The sequence below is a fragment of the Anopheles bellator genome, chromosome 1 (assembly GCF_943735745.2).
Source record: "Anopheles bellator chromosome 1, idAnoBellAS_SP24_06.2, whole genome shotgun sequence".
Classification (NCBI taxonomy): domain Eukaryota; kingdom Metazoa; phylum Arthropoda; class Insecta; order Diptera; family Culicidae; genus Anopheles; species Anopheles bellator.
Genome location: NC_071285.1, coordinates 31,977,835 through 31,995,334, shown reverse-complemented (window position 1 = coordinate 31,995,334; position 17,500 = coordinate 31,977,835). Strand labels below are relative to the sequence as shown.

General features: G+C 51.3%; 1 protein-coding gene across 1 annotated transcript in view; it reads right to left on the bottom strand.

Annotated features, from left to right (window-relative positions):
* Positions 1–17,500, bottom strand: part of LOC131211539 (homeobox protein araucan) — a 79,875-nt gene that overhangs the window by 6,672 nt on the left and 55,703 nt on the right. The window contains exon 4 of the mRNA XM_058205045.1: positions 6,620–6,942. Coding sequence (XP_058061028.1) covers positions 6,620–6,942 — 323 coding nt within the window. The remainder of the gene's footprint in view (positions 1–6,619; positions 6,943–17,500) is intronic.

The following is a 17,500-nucleotide window of genomic DNA, read 5'->3' as shown; positions in this document are numbered from 1 at the left end:
ATGAATCGCAAGCTCTTGAAGAAGGTATGCGCCAAGCTCGGGACTTTTCAACCCATATGTTAATCCGCTTCCGAGTCGCACCGTGTGCAGCGCTGCACCGTATCGTTTGATCGATTTGTTTTACGATGACACCACCACCACCATGAGCCGGGCTGGCAATGTGCGGCCGGCGATGGCAGTTAACCTAACAATTGTGTGTTGTTGTTTTTTTGTTGTTGCCTCAACTGACACAATGACTGCTGTCGGTGACAGAAAGCCCCAACTAGAAGCCCCGGCGATGTCGCATGATTTAAGACGACCATCATCATCATCACGTCCACCGGGTCCACGGACACAACAACGACAACTGTCCGGAACTATTCCGAGGAACTCGCCGCCGTTGCGTGTTGGTGTCGGACGGGGAAGATGTTGCGCCAAGTGTGTTTATGATTGGAGATAAATTTGTATCATTCCTTACACTCTTCCTTCGGCGGGGGGGGGCGCCTCATCCATCGAAAGGGTTTATCCTCAGGACACAGGACCTAAATCATGTCCACGGTATCTTCTGGCGCGTTCGGCTGGAACCGGAAGTGGCAAGTGCCCGGCCAACGACACACGCAGGCGCACGTAGGTACGTGGCGGTAAAGAAAAGGATTAAATACAATATCCTTTGTAAATACAATGTACGACATCAGGGATCGGGGTTTCGCACAGTGGTTTGCCAAGGACGTGGCCATCGCCCGTTGGACGTTGTTACATACAGACCCGGCGGGGGGATGCTAGTGGGCGTCGGGCTAGTGGGGCCGAGCCGAGTGCGTAAGAAAAGTCATAAATCACGTACACGATTATTTATCGGAGCCGCCCGGCGGGGATCGTAACCGATTCTCACCCGACCCGACTCTCGGTGACATTCTTCTTCCGGTGCCCCGCGCGCGCGGGTGGTAAGTGCCGGCGATGTAGCGACCCCCCCCCGACCCCCCCACACTATGCAACCGCAGTCCTGTGGCCAGCGCAGAAACAAAACACCGGGAAACAACCAACCGACCGACCGAACCGTCCGTCAGCGTCGGTTGCGGGAAAACGAATATGCTTTCCATTCGAAATGTAATAAAAATCATTGACCCTGAATAAACTTATTTCAACAATTTGATATGGTGAATTAAATCTAATAACAGTAAACACCCGTCCTCGTCAGCGTCAGCCCTCTCGGCCCCGTAATGACTCCGGCCGGTCGGGAGGAGCCCGAAAAATGGCTCACCTCCCGGAACGCACCGGAACCCTCCCGAAAACATAACGGGGTGTCGTTTTGGCAGCTCTCAGCACTCGGACGACCCCTCGAATCGCTGCACGGCACGGCGCAATGGCTCGGCGTTTAGGCAGCGAAATGGTTCGTTAGTCGCTTCGCCGCCGGCCAGCCAGCCTCTGCCATCCGCCTCCTCCGAATCCGGCACCGTCCGGCTGGGCGAAACAACCCTCGCTCGGCGAAACATAAAACCCGACCCGACGGCGAGGGTTAGCAGCCCGAGCCAGAGGGTGAGAAAATGAATTGAGTCTTAATAAGTGATATTATGTGATTTTCATTCAATTGAAAACATTACACCTTCCCCGGGTTCCCGGGTCGTCCTGCCCTGATCCTGGGGACCGCCGTTTGCGACCAACGTGGCGCCATGTTGAACAACAATCGGCAATCGATGCCGGGATGCCGAAATCATTTTCTCAACCGGAAACCGAAACTCAAACTGACACTCGCTCCTCGTCGGACACCGTCGGGCGGGGACTTTGCGGTAATTTATGGAGTGTCTCTCCTCGCACCGCAACTGCCACATGAAATATGTACGGAAATTGGGCCGTGACTATCGGCATGTTATTGTCGATGAAATCGTTTAATGAAGCGACGCGAAGCGGACCGTTCGACAAGTCCGACGAGTTCATCGTTTCCAACGTCCTCGCTGTGTTGGTCTCCGAATCGGTTAATTGCGAATATTCGCTAGGTGAGCCCTGCTCGGAATTGTCTACTACGAGTAGGTGCTGCAGCAACGAGCTACGGATCACTCGTTGGCTCACCTCACGCTAATCGCAACCCTCCCCAAAAACCCCCGGGCACCTGCCGTGACGGTGACGAAGAAATCGGACACCCGAGAGAGCCGGAGTAGGCAAATCAAGGCGGGAATTCTGACACTTCCCAACAATCGGAAATCGGAATAAGTCAATTTGCGAACCTTCCGGCGAAGGGAAACCAGCAGCAGCAGCAGCAGGCGGCACCGGGGGCCGTCCCTGCTCCCTGCAGGGTTTTTTGGGCGAAGTTTTCCGGCCGTTTTCACGCAAGACGGTGCTGGGGTGGTGCGTGCGGGCCCCGCCGGGTTCCAGTGAAGCGGAAAAGCCACGGTCCGCCATATGGGAATTTCTGGTCGATCCCATCCCCTGGGATGGGTGCTCCCGGGGTGCGGTGCGGTGTGGCGGGGACCCTAGCTGCGGCCCAGTGAAAAAAGTGAGCAATAAAATATCTCTGCGCACGGCGCACCCCTGCCGAGAGGTGCGTGAATATTGAAAGCCGACCGAGGGAGAGAGGGATGCTTTATCCTGAAATCTCGTTTTCCCCGGGTTCCGCGAAGATCCGGCCCGGCAGGAGGGGCGAGGACGAAATCTTGATGACTGTGCGTGATAATATATCCATTATCCGATTAAGTTAAGTGAAAATGCCACTTGTTATTTAGATATTCATTGGCCCCGGCGGCAAGGGGCTGGTGCGGGCGTAGGGCGACCCTCTCCGTCGGTCCCGCGTCAGGAGCTGCCACTTCGCACGGCCTTTTTGGCAACGTCCGTTGATGGCCCGAGCTGGCTTTGTAGCAGCAGACTCGATAAAGAGGCTTTTATAAGCCCGCAGGGAGCTTGGCTCGGGAGCGGAGCGGCACGGCGCGACGGGGCGCGGTGCGAAGTGCCCGGCCGAAAAACCCTCCCGGGGGTTTGTTTTGGGTTTCCCGTGATCCTCAAATCAACAGCGAGGGCACCCCTCGCCGCTCCGGTTGGAAAGTGAACAGATGACTCCGATCCATCCTGACCGGGATCCTGACTGTGGATCCTGTTCTTGTGCAGCTCTTGCCTTGGCCGTGCTTGTGCCTTTCAATTATCGCATTTATGCATTGCCTAATGATTCCATTTCGATTCCTTCGGCCGACCCAGGGACCGGAGGACCCTCGGCAAGGCGGCGACCGCCGTAACAACCGGCTGTCAAATGGATGAAATGGTTTTAATTTTTACGAAAAGTGTCACCACGGGCCCCCGGGCAGGAAAGTGGGCCACCAGCCCTTCAGCCCTTTGGGTCGCCTCACCCCTCACGGTCCAGATGGTGATGGATTATGGCGCGGTGCGGTACCGCGCTCACCGTTTTCAATTTGTATCCGCTGGACTCGAGCTGTATTTGACAGTCAGATTTGACGAGCCGACAAGATTGCGTCACTTGGCTACCGTTACAGTGTCACGGGGATTAGTTTCGCTATTAGCAGCTGTTTCCTCGCCGAACTCCGCACACCGGTGCGCCGAAAGCGAACGGCGACGGCGACTTCTACGGAGACACTTCCGGTCACATTTCGCGGCCCGCCAAATCGTCACTAATTAAAATCGTCCCTATTTCATCAATTAATTAAATGTCGCCTCGGTTTGCCTCGGTCCGCCTTCGGCCGATCGGGACGAATTCTTGGCGAAAACACAAAGGACACTACCGCTCCGCCACCGCCAATTTATGCACCGCGTGCTCCCGGCCAAGACGGGTGCGAGGAGAACGCGGAGTATTTTGGGTATTATTTAAATTGAAGGGTTTGCCTTGCGGTGGCCACGCCGCTCGGTAGACATTTATATCGTATTGTAATATCGCTTCACGAGCCAGCTTCTTCGGGGTGTCCTTGTTCCTCTTGGTGGACGACAGTACCAAGAAGCCAAACGAGAAGTCCATGCCGAAGTCTTCCTTGGTTGCGCTATTGTGGACCTCCCGAGATGTAGTTCACTTTCGATTCGAATCGATTCTTGGGCCTTTTCCTCGAAGCTATGCCTTGGAGTAGAGTCTTCCAAATCTTTCTTTCTTTGCCGAGCGGGTTCAAATTTGCAAACTGGCTCGTCATCCGCCATTCTCATGACATGGACAGCCCACCGGAGCCTGGCGAGGTGTATGCGTTTTACCACGACAGCGAGGTCGCTGTTGTAGCGGGTTCTCCATTGTCCCTCCAACTACAACTCGAGCATCTTCCTCCCGAAGGGTCTTAGATGCGTATGGGATTATCAAGGTCCTGTAGAACGCCAGATTATCGCAGACGCAAAAGTACAAACGTGGACCACCTTTTCCCAGACCAATGTGCCAAGTTGGTCGAAATGGCCACCATACACAATTAAACGCACCATTATTCAGTTAAAGCAATTTGGAATACGCTCGAGCGCCGGATGGACACAGTGCGATCACTATGTTTCGTTACGGGACTTTACTGGAAGAAACGGGCCATTTCAATGGCAATTTTCGGTTGGTTAGTGTAGGCCATTTTGATGGAATTTCATGGCCGATTCGCAGTCCGTAAGTGGTCTACGAAAGCACGAGGAACGCGTCGGGGGCCGGAGCTGCGGTCTACTTTGCATCGCTGATGGTTTTTTTTAAAGCGAAAAAACCTGAGTGAATGTGTGAAAAGTATGTTATTTTCATTTTTAGAACTATTTTAAAGTGGCGAACTATTAGTTAGAAACGTACGAGAGGGAAGTTTTCAAAAACCTCTTGTAGAATGTGAATGCGTCATTTTCGGAAAAATTTCGAGATAAACAAGTGAAATGTGGCGTCTAGAAGAAGAAATATTGAATTTTTGGAACGTGATTAGGGACCGGCATAGAAAAAAAAGGAACTCATGTGTTTTGCGTGTGACAACGAGTTTCTTGTCGTCCTGTTTTGTGTGATTTCTCGGTGGTGCCATTGGTGCGGGGCATCAAGATTTACCCCCTTAATTTAGATCGTCCGTCGGGTTGGTTCGACTCTCCGGTGCTGCGGGTTTCTTGCTGTGTTTACGGAAGCAACAAGGATCTACATACAGCTACAAGCATCAAGGCAGCACACAAATGGAGGAATCTTCGATCTTCTAGCTACGGTGGTGCGAACGACTGGGAGGACTGCTGACGCCGGGGAAGTAGCGATATAATTTTCTCCGCTGGGGCATAACACTCTCTCAGAGCTTTTACCCCAAAGGAATATAAAACGCATTCAAGAGTAACTTTTTGTCAGAATAGAGTCATTGTTTTGGGAGCCCTAGACGACGACCCATAGTCGCCAACTTCCCCAAAGTTGAGGCTCCCTTCTGTTACTTGTAAAGAGTCCTTTCCTTTGTGAGCCCTTGCCAACGAACCATAGTTGCCGACTCCCTCAGAGTCGGGGCTCTTGTTACTTCAAAACCCCATACCAGTTTACGTCTCTCGGAAAAGCCAGGGTTTGAAACGCCCTGGTACCCTGATTGGCAACCGGTATTGGAATTGAAATTAGAGTTAGAAAGAGACGAATGTTAGGCCACTATAGATCAAAGTCTCTATAATACAAAAGAGAAAAAAAGTAAGTGGTCTACACATGGGAGGAATAATTTCCTGGAATGAAGAGCAATAACTTGCATGTCAGATTGTGAATTCCGTCGAGACCTGTACAAAGAATGACCTACGATTTCGCGAATGTCCAAATCAAAGAGATTCCACGAAATTCTAGTTGAAGGTTCTAAATCGAGTGTCCGTGAAGATGAGTGAGTGAGCGTTCACAAACTTCTTCTTCTACTGTTGCTTTCCGTAACGATGTGGTTTTTGCAGAGCCTCAACCGAATCGCTCCGATTTGGTCTCTCGGTATCGTAGCTTAGTTGCCACACCGTTTGTTGCCCGCTCCGTCCTTAGTCTAGGGCCAGGTCTTTCGAAATCAGCGAAGCGCGCGGCCCCGAGACCGTTGTTCTATGCTTTTTTCTTCGCGCTTTATTTTTCTGCCACAAGAATCGTGTTTTTTGTGCCGGGCCCGGAGTTTCAGTTATTCGCGCAGCCCAACCATCCACCACCCATCAGCGGGGCCCTTAATAAACACATTAAAGTTTCATATTATAAATGACTTTCCAGCGAGAGAGCGAGCGTATGCCGACGTCGTAAATTACCGGCCCACGGGCCGGCGGCCGCGTAAGGTGTGCGCGTCCCGAAAAGGGAAAGTGTGTGGCAAGACGGTCCCCCGGTGCCGGATCCTGTCGGCAAACACGGTGCTCCGGGAGTGCTTTCCCCCGCGTAAAAGCCCGACGTCGCCCGCCGCCGTCGGCGTGATTATGATCATCACTTAGCCGTGGCATTATCGGTTCCACCCCGGTGCGCCCCGGGAACCCTCCGCCGTCGTCGTCCTTGGCAGCTTAGATCCCGCGTGTGTGAATTCGCCACACTCACGGAGCGCCGAGCTGGGCGCGTGCGGCGCTGGAGGAGTGATGCTTCTAATGCGAAAGGTAAACAACATCATCGGCGGCGGGAACGAGGGTGTGACGCGTTGGAAAAAGGGGGTTCCGGGCAAAGGATTTTCCCGTGAGAATTGGTGGTGGAAAATGCAAGTCTCGATGATGTTCTCGAGGATGATGATGAAAAATCGGCATCGGCCCCGGGGCTTACCTTTGTGATCGCGGCCGCCCTTATCCGGGTCGAGGTCGTCCTTGTCCTTGTCGTCGTCCGACACCATCGCGTCGTCGTCGTCGTCCGTCTTGTTCTTTGGCTCCCACGTCATCTTGTTCTCCTTCTTGAGCCGTCGCCGGGCGTTGGCGAACCAGGTGGACACCTGCGTCAGCGTCATCTTCGTGATGATCGCCAGCATAATTTTCTCGCCCTTCGTCGGGTACGGGTTCTTCTTGTGCTCGTTCAGCCACGCCTTCAGCGTTGCGGTCGATTCGCGCGTTGCATTTTTCCGACGCGCCGCCAGATCGTACCCGGCGCCGTACCTGGAAGAAGTAGCAAAAGGAAGGAGACGGGTAAGCCACGGCGTTTTTTTTTTCGAGATACTACAATTACTACTTAAAGGTGCATTAAAACGATGTCGTAGTCCAGGTGGAGCCCAGCTCCACCGCGCGGCCGATGCCAGCTGATACGCCGGGCCGGTCCGGGCCGGGGCTAATAAGCGGCAGAAGAAGTATCACCACCATTAAAATGACAAATTGTTTTTGCTTTACAGGAGCCTCGCCGTGTCTCGGTTCTAGGCGACCTTCCTGGCTGGCCTGGCCCCTCACTTCACTCGCCGTGCATTCGGGCCGTTCGGACTCCGACTCTGCTCCGTCCTTCGCCGGTTCTTAGTAGGGCGAAAATTCATAATCATAAATCATACCGAACCAGCGGGCCCGGAGCGCGAAGACCCCGCCGATCGGCCCGGGGCTCTGGATCGAGTGGAGCGGACCCAGGCCGCCGGCGCGAGACATGTCACACTTTGCGTCTGCTTTGCGACGAAATGCCCAAGAAATGCCCAGTCTCACCCGAAGCGTTCCCGGCTTTTTTTTAAGCGGCCCCCCAAATCCTGCCGTTCCGTGAGCCTGGGGCCCCGGTTCATAAATCTACATCTAAAGTAATTATTTATTTATTTGTTTGTTTGTTTGTCGTTCGATTCGTGCTGCGTCCGAGCCCGACCACCGCCACCGCCCCCGTCGGGGATCGAGGAGCTCGGTTCGGTATTCGATCGTTCGGCTTCGATCCGGGGATCATCGCTATCGCGCACCGACTCCGGACACCGGTTCCTTTCCCATTTGCATGCGAATGAAACCGTTTCACAGCTAGGTTTCGAGGTGGCCCACTTCTAAATGCTTCATTCACTTCCCGGTCCCGCGCGCTAGCATGAGTTATGGTCTCCTAAATGGATAATTTATTCGCCCTATGAATTATTCGTTTCGGGTCAATTCGTGACTAATAAATTCGTCATCGTTGGCAAACAAATTGTTACCATAAAGCGTTCGCGTCGTCCGTGAGCCTCACGAAACGGCGAAGCGCCGTGCTCGGGGCGTGATCGCCCAGTATTTAGTATCCCCCATTCGTCGATCAGGCACCTCAAGGGCCTGACTGACTAGGAATGGTGTGTGTAGAGCCACACGAAATGACGGCTCCTAAATGGTGGCCGATCGAGATTACTTGGCGAACAATGTAGCCGATTTGTTCGCCAACTCCCCCCGGAGATCGCTAAACAGTTTGGAACCTTCCAGGGGAAGGACTCTCGCCACGGGCGGCCAAAAGACCGGTAGCGCATAGGCGAACGAATGGATGAGCTCGGCACATAGATATGCCTCGGAGCACCTTCGCGGTGGGCCACCGAAACGTGCGGCGGTCACTTGCGATGGTAGCATTATTTATTTGATAAACCAAATGAGCATCAATTCCCGGGCCACGGACACACACAGATGTTATCTCCCGATCGGTCTCTACCCGTCGTGTATTCAGGAAAGTCTCACTCCCGTATCGGGCCGGGCCGGGCCGGGCGATCGTTCCGGGCTCCCGCTCCGGGCTCCGCCGCCGGCCCAGGCTCGTCCTGATCGGCTTTCATGCCGGGAGATCACTCACCGCCGATAATCGCGACCATCGCGCGCCCCCGGTAGCCGAGGGGCGTCGTCCCGCGGGAGATTCCGTGCCACGTTCGGCTACATTATTTCGGTCAGAACGAGATCTTGTTTCCCTTTTTTTCCCCCCTCGAGCTTCTCGAGCTGATTCCATGGGGGGACAGGGCAGGCAGCAGAAAAAAATAAGACGCTATGATAGGCCGCTTTCAGCCGAGCAATCATGCGCACAGAAGCTGCCCAAGCTCGCGATCGGCCACGGCCCCGACTCTGTGGTAATGTCGTGCCAGGGGGACCAAAATCAAGATTAATAGCAATAACGAGGACCAATTAATTAGGGTCGAATAATAATCGACCAGCCGAACGGACGGACGGTGGTGGTCCGCGAGACTCCTTCAGGTGGACGCGCGGCCGGGACTCGAATTAATTTCGAGCGTGGCCACCAGAGTCGCCGAGAAAATGTCGTGCGAACTTCGGCTTTTGTCACGCCAAGGCAGATGTCAATCATGCGAGTCGCGGAGTCACCAGTCGCAAACGCCGCGGGGAGCTTCACGCACGCGCACGGTTTGCACTAATTTCGTGATGCGCCCAATCGTGGCGCTGATTGGCGCGATGCCGGACGCGCGCGGGGGGGCCGATCGTGCTCGGCCCGGGCGCTTATTCACGCCGCGGGATGTCGCACGAACCCAACGCCCCTCCCCACGCTCGCACACATCCATTATCACCCACTCAGTGTAAAGTTTGACCGGGCGACGGTAAGGTCCCTGAGATGAGCTATTGCTGTGAGCGGAGTTAATTGTACACGCAGCGCAGCTTCGTTCCGATATTCCGATGAACCGCATGCAATGGATTGTGTTAAAAAAAAGGCCCATAACTGGCTGGCTGGCTGGCTGTCGTTGTTTAACGCATTCCGAGTACGGCTCCAGGAACCATTTTTAAGTTGTTTCCCGCTTCCCTTCGGTCCTTCGGCTGGCTGGTCCAAACATGGCGCGTAATAAATTGTGTATGATTAAGTAGCCCTCAGCGTAACTATAATTTTAAATTTCTTATTCCTTACCGGCCGCCGGGTGACAAACAGGGTGCCCCCTGAAGGGCACACACAAAACCACAACCACAAAGTGCCAAAAACGCTGTTTTATTGGGTTCAATGAAAACCTCTTAGAATAAATGCCAAAGACGGCCGTCGGATCAGTCCAAATAGTCCAAGCTAATTAGCCACTCCAAAAACATTATCACGGAGCCCTCGAACCGGGGTGCACATTATTTTCCAACTGTTCGTCGAAATGACTGTACGATTACGGGGTGGTAATTCGCGTTCAACATGCATGTTAACAAATGCGTCATTCGATAACACGAGCCCACACAGCATTTAGTGTTGAGTTGACGTAAAAATTGCGCCAAGTTGCAAATTGGCAACCAACCGAGGGTAAGATTTGATATCAACCTTTTTTTTCTAAATAGCTGAAAGCTCGTAAACGCATACGTCCACAATTTGCTTTTCTTGCAAAGCTCACGGCTTATCTTTACACCATGTTTGTAGTCAAATTAGGCCTACGATGTGCGTTTCTTGGGACACGCAATCGAACACCACAATGTTTGATTAAACCAGTTTTCGACGGTCGCTTTTTCTGTTCTCTTTCATGTTGTTGTTACCCGATTTTTCGCAATTCCCGCATTAGTGCATGGCCAAATACTAGTGTGTTCAATCAGTTCGTTGACTCGATAACAAAGGGCACTGCTACGACCCAAACCTTTTTTTGTTTAACGCTTAATTTCTCTGCACAAACCATTCAGTATCGACGTGTGACAGTATTTTTTTACAATGGAAAAAATCAAGTATCGTGCAGTGATTTAATTTTTGTTTTGTAAGGGCTTAAAAGCAAAAGAAAATTATGAACGAATGTTGAAAGTGTGTAAGAACTCTTCAACTTTAATTTTAATTTTTTAATTTAATTTAACTTTAAAAGGGTGGTATCTGAGTTTAAACGTGGTTGCACAAGCCTTCAAGACGATCCTCGTCAAAAGCGTAAAAATTGACACAACACCTGAAATCGTATAAAAAATACAGAATATCGTAGTGGAAAATCGCCGAATCACTAAAAGAGATTTAGTGTAAGGCCTAGCCATCTCATTGGGCAGTATAACCAATATTTTGACTGAAGAATTGTGTTTCACAAAGCTGTGTGCACAATGGGTATGGGTGCCGCATTAAGTAAAAATGCAGCAATGCACGAGGTCACAAGAACAATTTGAAAGTAGCAAAAATCCATGAGTTGAAGTTCGAATTGTTGGAATATCCACCGCATTCAGCAGATTTGGCCCCTAGCGACTTCCATCTGTTTTAAGACCCAAAAAAAATGCATGCGTGAAAAGCGTTTTTTATCAAATGATGACGTCGTAATAGCTACGGAAGCGTATTCGGAAACCCTTCCAGTTTCTCACTTCAGGGTTGGAATTCGTAAAATTGGAATCTCGTTAGATCAAGTGCATTGATGTCCAGGGAGGCTACACTAAATAATCAAGGAATTTTCGAACCATAAAAATGTGTTTTTCTTGCCGAGGCAGCCTAGTAGTTGGCGAAAAAAACATATTGCTTAGGAAATGTTTCACTCTTTTTTTTACTGCTTGCCACAAAATATAAAAGTTCATTTGACACGTTGCTCTTTACGTCTATCGAGAGTGAACCGATGCACGTCATCGATGCGACCGTATATTCCCCGTGCATTGGGGCGAAGGAACTTGGCACAACCAGCGACAGCAATCTACAGCAAAGTGGACACCGAAATGCACTTTTTATCTGCGAGCGCGATGCGGCCGTACACGGAATCATCGCAATCCATCGCGTTCACGGCACTAGAGGAACAAATTATCATATTTGATTAGGTATTAATTACATGCTTTTTCGTCTGAATTTAATTACAATCCCGGGCCACGGGTTTAGCGTACGCCGGGGTCGCTAGTAAAGCACTCTTGCTGTAGTTAGGCAGTGGCCTCCCTTACATGGGCCAGTGTGATTTGCAGCCATCGGTGGCGCTTTGGACTGTTACATCACACACATTAATGACACTGTTTTGTACCGCACACAAGCAAATTGGGCATGGAAGAAGGTATATGGTGCCTGGCCTGGCCGACCGCCATTTCGCAATCGTCGGGCGATGGTGCTCTACGTGCATTTGATTGCCTATTATTAGACAGACATACTTTTTTCCCGCCGGGTGTGTTGTGTTCGCTGTGTCAAGTTTGTTATCTGATTTGTGGACGAGCGAAACACACGTTAGCTTGTTGCTTGCCCTGCCTGTTGTTCATTTTAGGGCAATTTGCATGCTACGAAATGGAATTTATGTGTTAATTGACAAGGCAAATCCCGGTGACTCATCCCCGTTGGGTTCTGTGGTTCGGTACAAAATATTGTCCTGCAAACAAACCGGACCGTACAGCCGAATACGGAATACAGCAAAACAAGTTCCCGAAGAATGCAGCGGGTAAAACTTACTTTACAGAAAGGCGCAAATTAAGACGCTCGACTTTACTATTTTCTAGCGCACAGATCAAGCCCGGCCCGACTTTAACCGGCCAATGTTCCCAAGTTCAGCGTTACAAGTTCTGGGTGTGCAAAAGTTTAAAGCAAGTCCACAATCAGTAGTCGCGCAATGTCTAGCCGGCTGGTCGGATAAATTGAGCGAGCGAACGAGGCTGGGTTTCGGAAAACTAAATTCATTTTCTCGCCCCTGTAGCCAAAAAGTTTTGCTTTTCACTCACGGAAAAGTCACTGGGACCCTTCTCAAAGCTACCCGCCATTCTCGTTGCTCACTGCTTAAATTATCCCGTCTCTATCGGGCCGGGCGAATCCTTCGGATCGTTCGAGCCACCCAGCGCGGCCCCGTCTCTCCCAACTTCATCAGCGTGAAGAGCGCACACAGCGCGGGGCAACACTTTTAACACCGTGTCGTTTTCGGTTCTCGTCCGGGTCATAAAAATGAATGTGAAACAATAGATTTAATAGTCGTTCTACACTACTACTACAAGCGAAAGTTTTCCTTCGCGTAGCGTGCTCTTTCGGGGCACTTTTGACATGTACCATAAATTACAATTAAGCTCAACACATGTATCACTACTACTAGGCGTCTTTCCCTGGAGCAACCTGCTCGCGCTGCCCAGGTACAGCGCGCGGTCCTTTCGTCCCGTTCTCGCCCCTCTGGCTTCGACACGGGACGGAACGGGACGGGAACAACCGATGCAACGTGGGTCGGCCCTCTCGCTTCATCACGCATGTGTCTATCAGAGGCCATAAGCTTCCCGTTCGGCCGGGAGTGTACTCCGGCCAACATGGCCCCGAATGTACCACCCCGAGGACGGGAGGATGATGATATTTTCCTCACCCTCTAGCGCAGTCCCCTCGGCCCCCACTTTCCCGCGCAACCCTTTGCACCGTCGTCGCCAATAAACGATCTCATGCACAACATCAAATAGCAAAGTCGCTAACGAACGAACGAACCGACGGACGAACGGACGGAACGGTGAACCGACGTCGATCGCAGGAGCTAATGGTACCATGTTCTAAAACCGCGAAAATGGCGGTTGCTCCCGGCCGTCGCCGTCGCTGCCGATCGGGACGGGACGTTCATTTTAATTTTAGATACTTTCTGATACAGTGCGAGGCTCTCTCGGGGCACGAATTTATACGAATTCTTCTGCTTCTTCTCGCTCTGGGCCGCTCTCGGTGCTCTCGTTTCAATTACTGAACTTGTCATGTGTTTTGTGCAGCTATTTTTATCGTCGTCATCGCCGCCCAGTCGGTTATGCTGAAAACGCGAACTCGGCTTGGCTCCCGAAACCGCGGCAAAATAATGCATGACAAAAAGGGCGCAATAAAACACGGAAACATCACTTTCTAAAAATTCGTCCACCAAAAGTTGCCCAGCAGCATCGGGACTCGGACCTAACAATTTGTTGTCCTTGTACCACCTCCTCTGCCAGACTGCACCCCGCCCCCGGTGCTGTTTGTCGCGTCTAAACAAATTGAATTTTTCAAGTCCTAAGTCCTGCGCCGTCCTGCCGTGGTAGTAGTTGGCGCTTCACGTGCACACGACCCCGGTGAGGCTCGGTGGCCTGCACATATCCTCCGCGGTGCGTGAAACACTGGAGATGATGCCAAATATGCTGTGTCGAGCAAGCTGATAACATGATATTCAAAGCGCTGGGGCAAACACGGAGCTTAGGTATGAGCTTAGGACGCGTGTATTTGCCTCGCCATGCTTGCCTCGGCCACGAACGCCGCCGATGGAATGTTGGCCAGCTAATATTGACAACCACTTGTCAGTGACATTTTGATTTTTTCTCCCCATTTCTCGGCCCACCGTCGTATTTACTCGTTTCAGTGTTGTTATTGTTTTGCTTATGGGAAAAGATATCAGCGTTCCTCTGCTCGATGGCGGCTGAGTGCGCCGTGTTCGAACGTTTTCAATCATTTCAAAACCACTACAGTGGGCAAAAAATATCCGGAATTCGTTTGTAGCTAGAAATTCCCCTAAATGACGATACCTTTCAAATAATCACCGCTCTGTGCAATACAATTATGTCTACGTAAGTACCTTTTAGGAATCCACTATCGGATCTAAAAACGGTGTTCACGGAGCGCTCTTTCGAGTATAGCCAGAACAGCCAGAGGTCTCATGAAATGAAATAATCGAACTGATCCCGAAAATGTAATGCACGAAAACGAGGAAGTTGAACCAAGAATTGTTTCTCCACAAGACAACTGATTCTCGTTAGTTTTTCGCCACAGTACTGTATTGAAGGTATATGTGAATTAAAGAAATGTGCTGGATGTTCTCTGTAGTGTCAATATTTTAGCCGCTTTTTTAATTGACATGTAAGCTAGGATTTGAAAAATCCGACATCGCGCAACAACCACGCATAACTCCGTGATTGTAACCGTGTCCGAAGCAAAATGTTTACAAACGGAAGCGTTATTTTCAGAAAAAGTAATTTCCCCACATGGTTTTATGGAGGCACGGTAGAGTGGCAAAATCGAGCCATGACAGCTTTCGCCTATAAATGATAAATCAGTCGCCAAACACCGGGCGCCATATTTGAATGATGTACGCCAGGAGCAACGCTGCCGTCCGCCGCCCTTTCCGCCGTCGGGCGTTACAGGTTACAGACGATAGCGATCGGGCAGCAGGACGACTTTGCCGCCGGAAAATCCCCCCCTTCGGCCGCCGAATAATACATTGCCGGATTGCCGAGTGAAATCGCCGTGACCGAGCCGAGGCGGCGGCGGATGGAGATTTATCCCCGAGAGCATGGCCGCCGGGAGTGAGCAACAGTAACGAACAACGAAATGGCAACCGAACGCCAGCCAGCCAGCCAGCCAGAAACGAGAAAAAAAACGGAGGAACGATAGCATAGGCAATTTGAGAAAATCTTGTTATGAAATAGTCATGCGCATTTATGTTCGGCGACGTACTTGCGCTCCCCGTGCGCCGAAGGAGGCATTCCGTGCGGCTGTGTTGGTGGCAGTCGCAACCCATCCCGGCATATCTCTCCTAAGACGTGGTGTAGGTACAAGGAAAACTTAAATTTCCCTCTTCACACAGCATCGGAGGGGGGGGCCCCGACGCTCCAAACAGCAAAATCAATCCCAGTTGCCAGTTTTGTTTTACAACAACCGCCACGAGGGAAGGACGACGGCGAAGGGGTGGCTATGTCACCGGTGGCGATGGGATGGGCGGTAGAGGGGTCGTAGATTGCTATCTCTATTAGCATTACCCACACAAGCACACCACCGAACATGACCGACAGCAGCTCGGCCGAGCGTCTGCAAACCCCTTTCGGGAATTCTATCGCCACCATGGCGAGCAGCATTTTCACAGCATGCTGTGCGATCCGTCAGCGTGTGCGTGCGTGCGTGCGTGCGTGTGCGTCAGCCCTCTCCCCTTTCGCGCATGTGTTAGTGTGCACATACTGCACCCGGACGGGCCCCGCAGCGCCGAAGGAAAAGGGTTTGCAAACAACAACCGCCGCCGGAGCATACTGAAACATTTTCATCAGAACAAATTTATCTCACGGCCCCCCCTCCCCCGTATCCACACCGTCTTAGACCCCCCCCAGTTCGTCCTGTGCGTGTGTTCCTGGTGTCCGCTTGATCACTCCTCATCCCCCGGTCCCCGGTCCGTCGCCCGTGGTATCACTTTAAATTTATTCAATTTATACATGTGAAACAAAATGGCGGCGCCTAATCGATTTAATTTTATGATAATAGCGAATAACATTATACTCCGCCTGGCTAGCCCGGGGAGGGAATGATGAATGCAAGTACCCGAGCGACGATGGGCCGGAGACGCCGACGTTCACCTTGTGTGCCTTGTGCGAAAAGCCGTGGAAGAAAAGCGGTCCGGAGCTGGGCCGTTGTTCCGACGTCCAGCGACGGGACCGGGTTCGCTGTGTTGCTGTGTTGTCCAGGGGGCTCATTGCAGCCAGAAGGCCGCCCGCCCGACGGGGCAATGTTATTTCCCCTTTTCCGGGGACATGTTCGTTCGTTAGCATGGCGCTCGATTCAATCGGCAACATCTCGTCGCCATCTCAACGTTATCAGTCTGGTGTGCCCGGGCTCGTGTGCCCTTTGCGGGGTGGGCGAATTTATGGAAAACTTGCGGCCGGGCCCCAGAGTTGGTGGTACAGCAGCAGCAGCAGCAGCAGCAGGCTCCGTTCTTTTACGGGCGGTTTGTTTTTTGTGGTGGCCAAAACGCCACACTTTAATTTAAAAATCAATTCTCTATTTCTCGCATTTCGGGTTTCGGTGATCATTTTTGTGGTCCTTTCGGAAAGCGGGAAACAAGAGCACCACGCTGATGCATGTGGAAATGACGACAAATTTATTGTCGCAAATGATGAAAGAGTTGCTCAAGTCATTGGATCTGCCTTTGCAACCGATTCCGATAATAAGTTGAATTAGGGAACAAAACTGACGGCAGTATGGAAATATCGCCAACCAATTTGTGACCCAAAACCGGAGGTGGTTTTCAAACTTTTCCAATGTTATGAATGATGTTTACGAAAACCCGTTTCATCGTGATTTGTTTCGTCGTCGGCAACCCCAACTTTAAACATCGTTACAGAAAGCAACATTGTCTCCGGTGCAGCCCCGGATAAGAAGCGCTAGAGGAAGCCGTCGGGTTGGGCCGTGTAAGCCATGCCGTCGGTATCCAGCACCGCTTGTAGTCGGGTCGGTCTAAATCTTATTAATCGTAGGGACATTACGGTACACATTCCAATGGCCGTACACGGCAGGTGCACGTGTGCTATAAAATCAAAATTCAAGTGCTCTCGTGTGGCCCATCCTGCGGCTTTTGTGGCCGAAGGCGAGAAGGTTCATTATAACGCACGGTGATGATGGGGGGCATCGATGGCAAAGTATCATAAACACGTTTCAATGTTTCCGTTTGCATATTAACCGTACGCCGTATTATTCGCAGTCTCCGGCGTCCATTTACAGTACCGACACATAATAAATACACTCCTAAACAACTGCCAGTTTGGCCATCACTCGATGATTGGCTTGTTTCCGAGGCGCGATCGAAGAAAGAAAGCCTCGCAAGGAACTTTCAGCACTCCCTGGAGTGGTTCCTCGCGAACCTTGCGCCTTCGTTCGCGTCACAATCCGCAAAGGCGTAATAAAATATCATTCAATAAAAAATTGAAAAACGATTTAGAGGCCTATAAAAAATTCAAAAACTTTTACTTTCCCTGAGGCGCGTGTCCTGAAAGCGAACGAAGTGGTCTGTTGCATCGTTTCCCGTGTGTTTCTTTTTTTTTACTGTTGATCCCTTTTGTGTTTCCGTTTTTTTTTCTTCCGCTCGCCGAAAGAAAGGGAAGCGATTTCGGGCGATTTTTTTGTGCTTCTTTGCGACCGACCGTGTATGGCGCACGCCTGTTCGGTGGGAAAATGTCCCCTTAAAACCCCCCC